Source organism: Peromyscus eremicus, chromosome 3, assembly GCF_949786415.1.
Source record: "Peromyscus eremicus chromosome 3, PerEre_H2_v1, whole genome shotgun sequence".
NCBI lineage: Eukaryota > Metazoa > Chordata > Mammalia > Rodentia > Cricetidae > Peromyscus > Peromyscus eremicus.
In genome coordinates, this window is record NC_081418.1 from 6,972,803 (window position 1) to 6,988,417 (window position 15,615).

The following is a 15,615-nucleotide window of genomic DNA, read 5'->3' on the forward strand; positions in this document are numbered from 1 at the left end:
CCTTGGCTACTAAAACAAAAGCAAAGAAGGAGTACCTATTTAATTAACAGGACAAAGCTTGGGATAAATTATAGAGGAAGGAGACATTTACTAGTAATAGTCTCAAATAAATGTTAACTGTGCAAAAAATTACCTTGATTTTTTCTAAAGAGTCAAATAATTGTTATTAAGCTTGAATTTTAAGATGGTAAGAATATTGTACCAAATTCACTTATTGCTTTTGAAAATCATATCACATCTCTTTATAATACATGTCCATATATATATATATATATATATATATATATATATATATATACATGCACATATAAATACTACCCTTGATATATGAGATAATAATAAAACTAGATGCTAGAAAAAAGAAACTAAGCTGGAAAACATTGTTTTGTAAATTGAGTTTCCATTAAAATAGAAAATCTCTAGAAACTCACTGAGCAAGCTTTAGCAACACCAGATCTGAGCCCTCGGGTCCATATACCAGCTGGGAAACGTTGAGGACCTGTTTGCGTTTCTCTTCGCCCCTCCCGTGGACGTCATGGACTCCAAGCCAAGCTTCATAATCTTTTAAGTCTTTGTTTCTAAGTAGAAAATAAAAAGGCAAATTATAGTGTCTAAGTGTCATTTTAACTTATAAGGATAAAGAGCAACATTTAAATTTTGATCCAAAGTATAATATATAACAACACATTTGTTAAGGGAGATTCTGAGTACCACAAATATATTGAAGCAGAGAAAACTGAAGTTGTAGAAATTCAAAGGCTATTGACTTTATAAAATGTTTTATTACACTTGCTATAAAGACACCTGTTACAAAATCCTCATGTTCTTTACATGAATTTATATTATAATTTGCATATAAATTTTGTTTACTTTCAGCTGTGTATATATTTGGTTTATCACCAAGGTTGAAGATTTTCACAAAAACCATTGGTATGAAGAGAGTTAAGAAGTAAGCTCTAGGAAGGCCTCCTTATCTTTGCTGATGTCATTGTCTTTGAAACTCTTCCCAAGTTGGTCCTAAAGCTGTCTCTACATACAAAAAGACACAAGGATTCAAGGATGCCTGCTGATTATCAGAAGAAGCATTTCTCTTTTGAAATACTGCGTGCAAATGGGAAGTTGGGACATGGCTTTATTTACATAATACAAAGAAACTTTTTTCTCAAGTAAGACTAAGGTCAATCATGAAAAAAAGTTAGCTGAATGAACACTAAACACTGATGAGCACTAAATATGAAAACATCAGTGAAGCCAAACTTTATAATTAAATTTGAAAAGGAAGGGCAGACAAGATGACTCAGTGGATAAACATGCTTGTGGCCAAGCCTGATGACCTGAATTTGATTGCTGAGACCCCATGGTAGAAGCATAGAACTGATTCCCACAAGTTGTCTTCTGACCTCAACATGCAAACCATGTCAAGTACACACACACACACACACACACACACACACACACACACACACACACATACTTCATTTTTAATTTAAAGTAAACTAAATGGTTAACTTGTTCTGATAAATTCTTGTAAAATAAATGTTTGATATCAAAATCAAATAGAAGATAGATTTAAATGCCCCAAATAAATGTTGATTTAAAAACCATCTTACCTTGCTGGAAAACATTGCCTTGCAGTAAGAACCCAACTTTCCTTTATCAAGGATCCTCCACAGATATGTTTATTTCTATGAAAAGAGGAATGAATGAGTAACATCTTTGCACAAAAACAAAAAACAAAACTTGCCTGCCAATTAGTGAAAACCTATGGCTTCATTTCTCAAAACTAAATGAAATGTCAAGAAGAATGAAAACTATCTACTCAGAACAACACACCGCAGTGCTTTTGTATGAGGCTGGGGTTTGGTGAGTATGGCATCCATGAGTGTTTTCACAAATGTGAGCAAATTTTAGGGCATCAAGTTTACAACAGAAAATATAATCACTATACACAAGTATATACTCCCAATGCAAGCATTTATGCTTATGACCACCTACAATATATGCTGCAAATATAGGATAATTTAAATGAATAAAATTGTAGAAGTGTTTAAAATTCAGCATTTGATTATGAAAATGATAATTTGAGATTTCATTAAACAACTCTGAAAAACCATTCAATGGTAGCGATGTTTTATTTTACTGTTTTACTGTTACTCCAGTCTCCTTTTCCTCTACCACTATTTAATAGTTTGGAGTTTTGCTTTTGTGGGGCCCTGGATATACTAAATGCCTTGCATACACCAAGGAAGTTTTCTACACTGAACTACATACACCTCCAGCCTCACTTTTAGTTTTTTGTGATAAAAAGTAGCTGGGTTTTGATAAATTTACCAAGTGTAAGATCACTACTATAGTATTTCGCTTATGAAAGCAAAATAATTTTTCAAGATAAATCATCTAAGAATTTTTAAAATTTTGTACAGAAGAATAAGAACTAGTACAAAATCTATAAATCCATTTCTTTTTGGCAGAACTATGCTATGGAAAGACTACAGCTTTCCACTAGTCACATTTCCAAGGAGAACAGCTGCTCAGGGCTTGAGAGGGCAACACTGGAAAGTCTCAGCTGAAGGGACAGTTATTTACAGCTTACCACACAGGAGGATGACAGTGTATATTGAGCCTTAACTCCTATTTTCTTCAGTGTGTGTTTTGGAAAAATAACCAAACAGCTGTGGTTACTAAGAACTTGGATTGAAAAGGCTCTGTGGACTAATATATGTGGGATATGAACAATGTAAGTCAGATATTTAATTTTTATGACACAGTTCTAAAGTTTTCTATTATATAACTGCATACTGATTTTACATAGATCATATTAGCAATTGTTAAGACCTTTAAGAAATAGACATATTAAAAGTTCTGTATCCAAACTGATTACAAAAATCAAAACTTCCCAATTGTTATAATAGGTTATTGATTTCCATAATAAAATACTTTAAAATTGCTGTTTTTCATTTCAGTGATGTTGGAAACTAAAAACATCATTTCTGTGATTGTGTATAAGCATCTTAGAATATAAATTTAAAATATCTCAGATTTGAAAATTAATATATGTACTATAGCTATCATGGTGACATTAAGGTACAAATAGGTCTTTTGTGTCATTTTCTTTCAGCTCATGGGAACCAGTGTCACATTTAGAATCAGTATTAATGGAAACTTTGTTAAAACTTATAAAGATAATCATGTGCATATATTACATAATCCAGTACACAGTTTAGTAAGGACACAAATCAGTCTTTGATCCCCAGAGTAGTGTCTTGTAAAGGGCACAGTTTTCTTGCAATCTTAAGCTGAAAATATGCTTTTGCAAATATTCAGACTATTGTGATTTGTGGTCATGAACAATTACCTGTATTTCAGACTAACCATCCATCCGACATTTGTTCGTGTTGGAATGCCATTCACAACCCGAAGTTGTTTTGTTTTGGCACAGGATATTACAGGATCTAAAACAACAAGACCACATAAAACAGTCTTCAAGACATTACTCAGCGCCTTTTACTTTTATTAAGTTTTGTGATAGCTAGACAGGTGTAACTAGTGTGACTGGATTAAAACAACATTTTGGAGAAAGGCCACAGTTGTTTGTCAAGCCCATGGTGCTTGTCATCCCCAGTTTTTTATAAACAACAACAAAATACTTGAATAATTTCTTTCAGCCTAAGAAGCATGTGAAAAAACAAAAACAAAAACAAAAAAACTAGTGTCTCACTGGGCAGTGATGGTGTATGCCTTTAATCCCAGCACTTAGGAGGCAGAGCTAGGCAGATCTCTGTGAGTTCAAGGCCAGGATGATCTACAGAGTGAGATCCAGGACAGGCACCAAAACTACACAGAGAAACCCTGTCTCGAAGAAGAAAAAAAAGTGCCTCCGCCAGCTTCTTATTCTCAGGATTAAGTGAATATCTCAGAAGCTATCATCAACCTAACAGACCACAAGGCTAGTAAAGAGCTTGAAGGCGGAACAGAATATAGAAGCTATGGAACTGTCCAAAAGCCTGGCCCTTGCTTCTACCTTTAGTAGTCTCATGTCTCTTGGAGGGTGATCATATAAAGGTGATCCATTGCATATAGTGTTCCCCAAATTAAAGGTGTGTAAAGACACTTTTAAAAGTTATATGCAGTTCTTTTGACTATTTTACGTCTATAATTAGGGAAATATAAATTTTAAAATAAAGGCAAATAGAGGCTGGAGAAATGCTTCAGCATGGACTGATCTTATAGAGGAATTCAGTTCCCAACACCTACATCAGGGGGCATACTCCCAGCTTCAGGGCATCTGACACCATCCTCTGATCTCCTTGGGCTACTGCACCAATGTGCAATTACCCCCTCACAGACACACATACATATACATAATTTAAAAATAAAATAGAAAAAATACATTGACTTTAGAAGAGATATTATTATAGTGCTAAATACTTTTCATATAAACCAAAAATTTATTTGTAACTTTTTTCTATCTTTATTATATGAAGATAATAATGAAAGCATTTGGGACATACGGAGATGCAATTATATTTTGAATACTACTTACGGTCCAAATTAACAATAGTAGGTGTGGTATCACCTTCACCTGTAGAAATACATATTATGACACATATCATAATTCATGTATACATATTCATCTATATAAAATCAAACAATGGCATTGAAATCTAACTATTTGTGATAATTTACTAAAATCGTTGACATTTAATTCACTTAAAATGAATAATTTGCTAACATTATTGACAGCAAAATAAATTATAAATGTAATGTGAATTTTCTGAATAATTTTTTCCCTTTCCCTACTTAACATTGTGTCTTTCTGTAGGTGCTACATAATGTGGAAAGGTCTTGTTTGTGACTCTGAAGGCAGCAGTTGTGTGTGGCTTCATGGTCTTTGACAGACTGGATTCCAAACAGTAGCTGGAGATTACCTCATTCTGCAAGATATTCAGCACCGTACACCAAGGCTATTCCATATACTAACAATCGTGTTCATTATTGTTTGAGAGCGGACTTCATCCAGACTGACTGTCTTATTTCACTGCAATTTGAACTATTTGCTTTTTTTCTAAAAGCTCCTTTTATTTAGACTTGAGGTTAATTGAAAATGCACATGCTTTCTCAAATCTATGCAAGAGTTTAGAAAATAGAAATTAATGTCATCTCTGCAGAAACAGGGTAAATAATTATTTTTGTTGATAGAATATGCCAAAAGTTAGCTTTTCCAGATGTTTGTAAAAAAAAAATTATGGTAAAAAGAAAACACTGGATACTACACATAACTCTACCTGAACCCTCATGACTTACTCCTTCCATGAACTCTCTACTGGGGTTTAATTGCTGCATAAAGAGAGCTTAGAGGATGCTGGGATTTTGGAAGCACTTGAACAGTAATGAATGAGACACAAGACATTTCCTGAGGCTTAATGTCTTAACTCTTCAGAATTGATGGCGTAGAGTTCAGCCAGGCACGGTTTAGACCCAGCTGGCCGTTAATCCCTGGAAATGCCCTGAGCCCAGATAATCCAGCAACAAAACAATAATGACACATAGACACCTTTGGAATGAAAATGTGATTGTTATTTATGAGAGTACTTGAGAGAATTAATGCACGCTAAAGGGTTTTTATTTATGTTCACGTTCCAGGTCAAGGTATTATAGGTAGATAAAGATACAGGCAAACATAAATTTCATTATTACTTTATGTGGAGGGTGTTCCTTTAGAGTCCACTGAGGCCGGGGTTTTCAGTTCATAATAAAAGCAAGCATTAAAACGGTATATAGCTGCTAACACAGAAAAGATATTGGCTGTTCTATTCAGGTTAATTACTTGAAATGTTTGAGTAATTTGATATTCATCCTTTATATTGTCACAACAAAGATTAAGATATGCATTTTATCGTAAATTCCACACTAAATATGATTAGTTCCACAAGTGGTTACTTCATGGTTGTATCTTTATTTAGTTTGAAACATCGAATGGAATCTTATATCAAAAGTTTTAGTAATTAATGGCTTAACAACAATTAAGACTTATTCTGATTCCTCTACTTCAGTAGTCTCAAACTTAAAAATAGGTAGAAATGTCATTGTACAACCAGATTCTGGGGACTGTAGTTTTCTGGGTTTATTTGAACACAGTAAGTTCTTTTGGGGCATCCTGTAAGGAAGACACTGAGAAACTGTCCTCTGGGTCTTTCTGGCTCACTCTCGAACACTAGCTGCTCGTCTCTTCCTTTGATCTCCTTTCTCTATCTGGCCCCCAACTCAGATCTGAACCAATGGAGACTCTAAATTTGTTTCCACATTTAACTTAAATACGAAGGGAAGCATTTTACAATTTTATCAAGTATAAAGGTTTGGAAGTGTGTGTGTGAGCCTGTGTGCGAGCGTGTGTGTGTGTGTGTGTGTGTGTGTGTGTGTGTGTGTGTGTGTGCATGTACACCTCTCAACAGCCTCAGAACTATAGTGTATGGGCTCTTACTGAAAACACGAAGAAACCTCATTTCCTACAGTTAAATTTTGCAGCTAAAATTAAAAATATTATGAATATATCTTGGGTCTCCATCCAAAAAATAAATAAATGTGAATATGTATTTACAACATGATTATACTGTTTCTTAATTTTTGTTTCCTCCATACTGTAAAGTACTTGAGGTTTGACTCCCCATGGGAGACCTTGATTTGGAAAATGTGGGGATGAGGAGTGGGTTGGGGGGAAGGATGAGGAGTGAGAAGAGAGAAGAGGGGGGATCTGTGGTTGGTATGTAAAGTGAATAGAAAATTTCTTAAAAAAAAAAAAGAAATAATGCATTGATACTTTTATATAACTAGCTTGTTGTATAAGCATTTATATATAATAGTAGCTCAATAAACTTTACAAAAGAATGAATAAATAAAAACAGTTTTTGTACTTACAGGTTCTATTCACAACAGCCCAGTAAAATTGTTACTTTCATAATAGAATGTTGGCAAATATAGAATGTGTATTGTAAGTAGGATAAGTAGCTTGACATAGACAATTGTAGAGCCATAGAACTGGTTTTTCTGCCGGACGGTGGTGGTGCACGCCTTTAATCCCAGCACTCGGGAGGCAGAGCCAGGCGGATCTCTGTGAGTTCAAGGCCAGCCTGGGCTACCAAGTGAGTTCCAGGAAAGGCGAAAAGCTAAACAGAGAAACCCTGTCCCGAAAAACAAAAAAAAAAAAAAAAAAAAAAAAAAAAGAACTGTTTTTTCTACTTACAAAATCTGAGTTGAAATCAACTACTACACTCTCAATACTTAAAATTTACTTAAGCAGCATTAAGTGTGTGTGTGTGTGTGTGTGTGTGTGTGTGTGTGTGTGTGTGTGTGTATGCATACACAAAACATATAGCCATTTCTTTGTCATGGTCCATTTGATAAACTCCACACCACAATATATGGTAGATAATACTCAGTAATTTTAAAGAACACAAATCTTTACATGTTTTGTGAGAGTGCAAAAATGATGAACATTTTTTTCTGAGGTTAAATAAATAATAAGAACTGAAATCTTCTAAAGATAAATTGTATTAGCCTTTCAACAGGGAGAAAATGTAAATAAATCCTGGCTATAAATATAAGTTGGAAAAATGACAGTATAAAAATATTTATTGAAATTAATGTTCAGTATACACTGAAATAAAAGTGAGTTATTGGCATGACTATTTAAAACAACACCAGCAACACACTGACATCTTTCAACAGCATTTTGCTGATTTTGGGTTTGCAGAAGTCAGTTAAATATCTGTTTTTGAAAACTTGAAAGTCCTGTGTGCTCTCTACCTTAAGCTTATAAATCAGTCCACAAACCCTCAGTTCCTCTGATCTATACATTTGTTCAAGGTTGAGCTAGACTTAACAGGGAAATCTCTATGATCTATTTTGAAAACCAAATAATTTTTCTTTATCCTTCCATGACTGTATACTATATGAGTCCTTATTATTCTTAATCATAGAATGTCACGTAAAGATACAGTGAAATGATACAAATGCTCAGAAAAAGTAGAGACGGGTGGATGATAGTAGAAATGTGATAGTGGAGCATGTAAGCCTGGGGTTTGATCCCCAGAACTACAAAAAACTTAACAATTTCAATTTTGTTGATTTAAGAATACTTTTTTTTGTATTCTAGTCTCTGGTCAAGTAGATTTGTTTATTTTAGTGTTGAAACATGGACGCTATCTTATCCAGAAGAACTTTTTAGGATATATGAAATCAATAAACAATATATGAAATCAATAATCAGGAAAAATTAAGATAATTTAAAAAGATCAATTAACTTGAAAGACTATAATCAGAGGAAATAAAAATGTAACTTCTTCACAAATATCTGAGGAATCAACTTATTAATATAACTAATTTTCCTATTTCATGAAACAGGATTGCATTTCCAGGTAGCTGATGAAAAATTTTCTTTAACTCAACATTAATTTTTGCAAAAATTACACATGTATTTGCTTAACATTTTTCAGAATGACATTATTTCTTCAATGCAGTGGTTTGTTTTTTTAATTTTATTATTTGTGTGCATGCGTGTATACTAATTATGTGTGTGTGAGTGTGGGCACACACACCATAGTGCACACAGGGTGAACAGAGGACAGTGCTCAGGGGTTGGTTCTCTCCCTCCACCATGGGAGCTGGGGATTGAACGCAGGTCCACAAGCTTGCTCAAAAAGAGCGTCTATAGGCTTATCCATACCATTGCCCTGCATTTGTTTTGTTTTGTTTTGTTTTTTTGTTTTTAGAGACAGGGTTTCTCTGTGTAGCTTTGCACCTTTCCAGGCTGGCCTCAAACTCACAGAGATCCACCTGCCTCTGTCTCCCAAGTGCTGGGATTAAAGGCATGTGCCACCACCACCCAGCCGGAATATTCTTAAAGTGAATATTTTTTGCAGCTATTTTTAAAACACTTACTTCTGATTTGTCCAACAAGAAAAATATTTTTAAAATAAAGTTCTTACTGAAATTACAAAACTACAACCTTTACAAAGGATTTTTTCATTATTTAGAATATGTCTGGGGGTGGGAGGTCATGCTGGTGCCTGAGACAGTGAGAGGCGGCAGATCTCCTTGGAGTTGGAGTTATGGGTAGTATTGAACCATCCGATGTGATGCTGGTCTATCCAAGAGCAGTATGTGCTTGTAACCACAAAACCACCTCCCAGCCCTCAAAGTGCAACATTTGAGGTGATGTAGCAGACCTGCTTGCTATAAACACAGTGCCGTTCAAAGATCAGGAAAACACTCTCTTAGCACCTGCTTTCTGACTTAGGTTTTCACTCAATAAATGTATACAACATATTTCTGTTTCAATGCATATGTATGTATGTATGTATGTATTTCGTTTGTGAGGATCTCCTTCTTGGTTGTGAGACACTGTACATGTCTGAAAGTGTTTCTGATTTTCAGGACTGGTGGGGAAAATGTTGTTTCTGGCCACCTAGGAAATAGCAGTGAGGGAACTAAGTGTCCCACAACTGCAGAAAACAGCCTCCCTGGAAGTGTTTGTAGTGCAATCACATGTGTACTGTTATTGCCTTTGCTACATTTGTCTAAATTTGACTTCCAGCCAGGATTTCCCACCACACAAGCAGCGCAGCACAGGGACAGTGGTGTCGTCCATATGCTCACTTACACTGAGTACTAGAAATCATTTTTATCACGTGCCATCTGATATTTAGAGATGGTTTCTAAATGAAATTTCAGCCTTTTGTCTTGATGGTTTTAATTCCTTTTAATTTGTTTATTAATTATATTTATTCTAAAAGGCTGATTTTGTCATTTTATTCTGAATTCTGGCAATTTTATTTATTGGTATATTTCATTAAATATGAAATATATGGCACACAATTTTATGAAGTATATCAAATGATACTCTACACCTATCATTACACATTTGTGGTGGTATTGTGTTCCCCAAAATATTGTGCACCCTAATAAACTTATCTGGGGTCAGAGACAGAACAGCCACTAGATACAGAGGCTAGAAATTGGTGGCACTCACACCTTTAATCCTAGCATTCCAGAGGCAGAAATCCGTCTGGATCTCTGTGAGTTCAAGGCTACATTGGAAACAGCTAGGCATGGTGACACATGCCTTTAATCCCAGAAAGTGAGCCTTTAATCCCAGGAAGTGAGGGCAGAAAGCAGAAAGGTATATAAGGCGTGAAGACCAGAAACTAGAAGCTTTTAGCTGGTTAAGCTTTCAGGCTTGCAAGAAGCAGTTCAGCTGAGATTCATTTGGATAAGGACTCAGAGACTTCCAGTCTGAGGAAACAGGATCAGCTGATGACTTGGTGAGGTGAGGTAGCTGTGGCTTGTTCTGCTCCTTTGATCTTCCAGAGTTCACTCTAATAACTGGCCTCAGGTTTGATTTTATTAATAAGACCTATTAAGATTTCTGCTACACACATTAAAGTTTTTTAAATGTTATCTTCCAATTACAGATGTAAAGTTGAATCTCCATGTGTTTTAGTATTTTGCTAAAGATTTCAGGTATTCTCCTAGACTTTGCAGAATTAGAAAGTTCATTAAGAGCTCTGCTGCAGCCAGAGGATGACTAGGTAATGTCAGTGCTGAGATGAATCTTTAAGCCCAAACATACTAACACCATGACAATTTACTGCTTTTTTTCTTCCAAGTAGGAAATTTCTCCGGGTAGGAAACACTGTAAAATAAGCACAATCACTTCTATTCTAGAAGAGGGGTCAGAGAAGAGAAGGGTAATTAGGAAAGGAGAAGGGAGAGGAGGGGAGGGGAGGGGAAGTGACTAGACAGAGACAGACTGTGAACTGTGTGCATTGCTCTCTGGAGAACTTCATTTTTGGAATCAATTGCGGAGTCCTACATTATTGTAACCTCTGAATAAGAAGTTGTTTTAGTGGAGATGCAGTACATTTGAAATATTCCAAGTGAAAAGGAACATGACATGTACTTACAACGGGAAATAGGGCAATAATCCCAAGGAATAAGAGGATTCCCCGTGTAGCACCAAGGTCCATGGGCATCATCATCAGGATTCCGGCAATAATTCTTATTCAACTTGCTTGCATCTGGCTCCCAGAAAATATGACTATAAAAACAAGCTAGATATTAGGAAGTGCCTCTTCCAGCCAAGAGAAGCAAAACTTTACAAGAAGATATGACCTTAACACACCTCTTTTATTACATATTCAACACAAGCTTTGGCTGCTGCTCTCACAGCTTGGAAGCACACTTTCAATTTAAAGGGTTAGGGAATAAGACTCCATAATTAGTATATATAAAATTATGAGACATTTTGTGACCTTGATTATGATTGTGATACTTAATGTTTATAATGTGAAATAACAATTTTATGCTTAAAAATAGAGAAGCACTATCTAAAAGCAAAGCAGTTAGATACTGAAGATTAAATTATAAAGTATATAGAAAATACAAGCTACTGTAAAATACTTTTTCATCTTTCACATGCATAAGAATCATCACTAGGAACATAACTGTCTCAATGAATGAGAAAGTTATTAATAATTGTCAATTCTATTCTAAATTTTCTATGGTTTAATGCTAGTAAATTAAAGTTTTCTGGCAGAGAGCTAAGTAAAAATTTTCCCAACTTATACATGAACTTTTACTTCAAAATTTAAAAAAAAAATTGTTACTCTGTAAGATTATGCCAATTTTTGGTAACATCTGTCTTTGCATTTGCTTCAGAAATTTAATTAAGTTCTACACAGTGACTTCTGATCAAGTCATTAAAAACTATAAATAAATGTTTTGTGTTATTATTTGCTACTATTTTTGAATATAATTAAACATGATTTAAAATAAAACTGGAAAGAGCTTGCACATGGAAACTTGGACCATCTTTCCAAATGCAGATTCACTTTCTAGACTAATCAAAACAGAAAACAATGTACTTCCTATACACTTGATTTTGCTGTTCTTTATACACTCTTCAGTGAACCCTACAAAGGAGTCTTTATGACAATGCTATACTTATTATGCTTGGAGACAACAAAAATCAAGAGAAAATGGATTATTGTAAGTCACGTGACTTGTGAATAGCAGAAGCTGTGTTGGAACCAAAGGCTGTTTTCAAAGTCTCTCACCACTGTCTACCTCATCCTTGAGTAGTTCATTCTTAAGCCGAAATGCTACTATGCAACTCAAAAATTCACCAGTTTCCTCCAAAAAAGTCTTGAAGTGAATTGTAATTGGTCCCCAAAAAACAAAGCTAATGTCAGTGAATTAAGAATGGTTAGCAAGAGATATACTGGTGCACACCTGTACTCTGAGAAGTTTCAAAATTGAGTCATAAATGATCATGAGTTAAATGGCAGCTTGAATTACATTATGGTACCCTGTCTACAATTACATACATAAATTTTTCCTATTTACTTGTGAAGTCAATTCATTTAAAAAATATCAACCAAGGTTGCACCCAACTTAGAAGAGAAGAGCTTTACATTTAAAATACAACCCAAATAAAGTGATTCAACTTCTCTGAGTCTTTGATTTCTGATACACACATAGAAATAGCTTCAATATAATAGTATGTTGTTAGAATACCACAAAAATGATGTAAGAAGCTGTGTCATAGGCATTTAATTAAAGAACCTAACTTTTTCTTTTATTCTAGTGTATATATTCTGGGGCATTTCCTAGCAATCTGTTTTAAGCAACAACTATGTGTCAGTTTTCATTTATGGTTCTACAAATGTTATTACTATTTCTAGTGCCATGTGGATGCTACCTTCTTTAATAAAATATTCAACATAAATATACATAATTATTTAAAATATAAAGATTTTCTTAATTTACCAGGGTATTTCTGTAATGATTTCTAAGTTTATACATTACAGTTACTAGAGAAAACCTGTTGCCATAAATTTAAGTAGTCAAGTGGATATTTAATATAAATATGCATATTAAAAGATCATTTATTTATTTATTTCACAAACCACTATTAATCTTAATTTTACTAACACTATCACCCTTGACCTGGCAACTATAATCTCTTGTTGAATTACGTAATTCTTTAGTCAATGTGACTAGATCCTCCATGAAATTTGGGATTGAACTACATATTTACATTTTCTTCTTCCCTATGGTACCTATTACATTTCAAATCTAATATTAAGTGTTCAACAAATAAGTAATGATTAAATTACATATTTAAAAGTTTCCTATAGACAGAGAACAGTGGAATAAGTTATAAAGACAGAATCAATCTATTGTTTCTATTGGCTCCCTCTTTTAAAGAATAGAAGGAAATAACTGTGTTTATTTGAATATACATAATTACTACTATCATCACATTTTGTAAGTAGGAAGAAAGAAGTCTATATACCGGTGTAAATCCTCCATATTCTTGTCCCACATTGAGCATGTAAGTCCAGACCTTGTTTTGGATAAGTTGCCCATGTAATTTTTCCCATTGCCACGATAACAATCTAGGCATAAAACACAAAAGACTCAGCACTATTGTAAAGGGTAAAGCATAAACACTTTGCAAATATGTTAAGCCATCAAAATCAACATAATAATGAAAATACAAGCTAACATCTGTGTAAATTAATGAGGAATATATTAGATTAAAATATCTCTATTCTCAACCCAGTTTTTATTACAATTGTAAATGCTTATATTATTTTGAACACCCCAAATATTAACACCTCTCACATAAAAAAATCAGATAGGAGGCTCTTTGGAACACCAAGGAAATGAAATGTTTTAAAGTAATCTTTGTAGTTCCCAGAATTTTCTTTTGAAATGTTTCACTGAACAGAAAGTGTACAAAAATAACGTAATAAAATTCTATTCTAGTCAGTTACTTGTGTTTAGATTTGGGTTTCTCATGATGTTGACATCCTGAGTCACCCAAAACAGCTGTTGTACAAATGTTCTTCAGTTTCAATCAGTCTGATTATTTTCTCATCTATGAGATCACGTTAAAGATGCTTGACAGGACTACTGCATAGGAGATACTTTGTCCTCTTCTGAGTGTGACAACCTGGGCACATGACATCAGTTTGGTGCATCACTGTTGATGCATCTGGTCACTTAACCACATGCATCAACATCATCTTCGCATGTAACAATAACAGCAGATGCTAAATCTGTCAGACTCTGAAACTGAGTAACCATCCTATTTCCCAACAAATTTTCACAAAATGCTGAGGCATACATCGATGGTTTTTCATGAGTCAGTTAGTGTTGCAAGTAGAATGGTTATTTTTCTATTTCTAGTAATTTTTCTCCTCATCTGCCTCTTCTACTTTGGTATTATTTATAGAATTAGTGGTATACATAGAGGCTTGTAGATTCCATTTCTCTTCAAAGGAATATATATATATATATATATATATATATATATATATATATATATTCTATTCCTTTTGATGCTCCTATAGCTACTTTTAAATGACTTCTTTATCAATTTTCATCAGGCTCACCTGTGCTGTTTAACACTTCAATGCACTATTGTTTTTGACAATATTTTTTTTAAATTGGGCTTTGAGTTACTAACTTGAATTTCATAAAGTAGTTAAATAAATTTTGTCTTGATATTAGAATAGCATTAGTAAAATTTTCTGAAACAGCCTTAAACATACTTCTGCCTTTTTGTGCTAATTATTTATGTGAAGGTATTCTCAACATTGGAAATTGTACAATGAAAATATCCACCAACTCTGAGAAACTCTGACATCATTCTGTGTTTTGCAGAATCAAATATTTAGTTAAGACTGGATTTTTGTAAAAGAATCATATCTATCTCATTAGTATGTAAATTTCATATAATCATTAGTAAGTAGCAAAACACATATATACCAAAGAAATATATTTAAATGAATTTCTTTATTATTTATTGACTATAAATGCTTGGTTTCTATACCAATTCTATATTTCTATATACCCAGGATCTGTGAAACTGTCTCAGATGAGAAGTCCTTGACATAAGATTTCTTTCTCCATTGGAATGACAGAAGAGAATGTTCATAAAATAAGATAGGTAAAATGTGCTTCCTAATCACCTGCTCTGGTTGCCACTTCTCTCCTTAGGCAAATGCTATTTTATTATCACTTTTTTCTCCTTTCTAAGTGGGATAGCTGATTGTTGCCTATTTTATTAATTTTTAAATCTTTCAATTTATTCATTGATTCTATATTTTCTGAGATGTAGTTTTGCATGCTTTTTCTATGATGATTTTCTTTCTTTTGATTTCTCTCATCTCAACTTTTAGTATAGAATATTATATTTTCTGATGTTGATTAAATATATAAAACTGTATATCTTCATAATCTAGCAAATACTGTTGTAACAAGATTTTAAAGAAATTATATAATTTTATTTTTCACTTTCACTATAATTAAATTGGAAAATGTTTCCAATTTACTGGTCTACAGATAAAATTTGTACTTGTTATTACCCAAAATAACAATCTACATAATATCAGTCTACATAAGTATATGTATATATAGGTTGCTTTACATGTGTGTGCATATGTGTATATGTAGAGAAAGAGAAAGGAATTTATAATATATAATTGGTAAATAATATAGATTTATGTTAAGTTTATAGTATTTAGACTTGTAATAGATGATAGATGA

General features: G+C 33.6%; 1 protein-coding gene across 3 annotated transcripts in view; it reads right to left on the reverse strand.

Moving 5' to 3' along the window:
- The window catches only part of Hgf (hepatocyte growth factor), a 63,117-nt gene that overhangs the window by 5,083 nt on the left and 42,419 nt on the right, over positions 1–15,615 (reverse strand). For 2 of the 3 annotated variants that reach the window (XM_059257262.1, XM_059257261.1), the window contains exons 10-15: positions 13,355–13,457; positions 10,962–11,095; positions 4,544–4,582; positions 3,356–3,452; positions 1,611–1,685; positions 432–578 (exon numbers count right to left, since the gene is read on the reverse strand). In XM_059257262.1, the coding sequence (XP_059113245.1) occupies positions 432–578; positions 1,611–1,685; positions 3,356–3,452; positions 4,544–4,582; positions 10,962–11,095; positions 13,355–13,457 (595 nt within the window). Of the gene's footprint in view, positions 1–431; positions 579–1,576; positions 1,686–3,355; positions 3,453–4,543; positions 4,583–10,961; positions 11,096–13,354; positions 13,458–15,615 lie in introns of those variants that run through there. The other variant, XM_059257260.1, reaches the window with a different exon arrangement.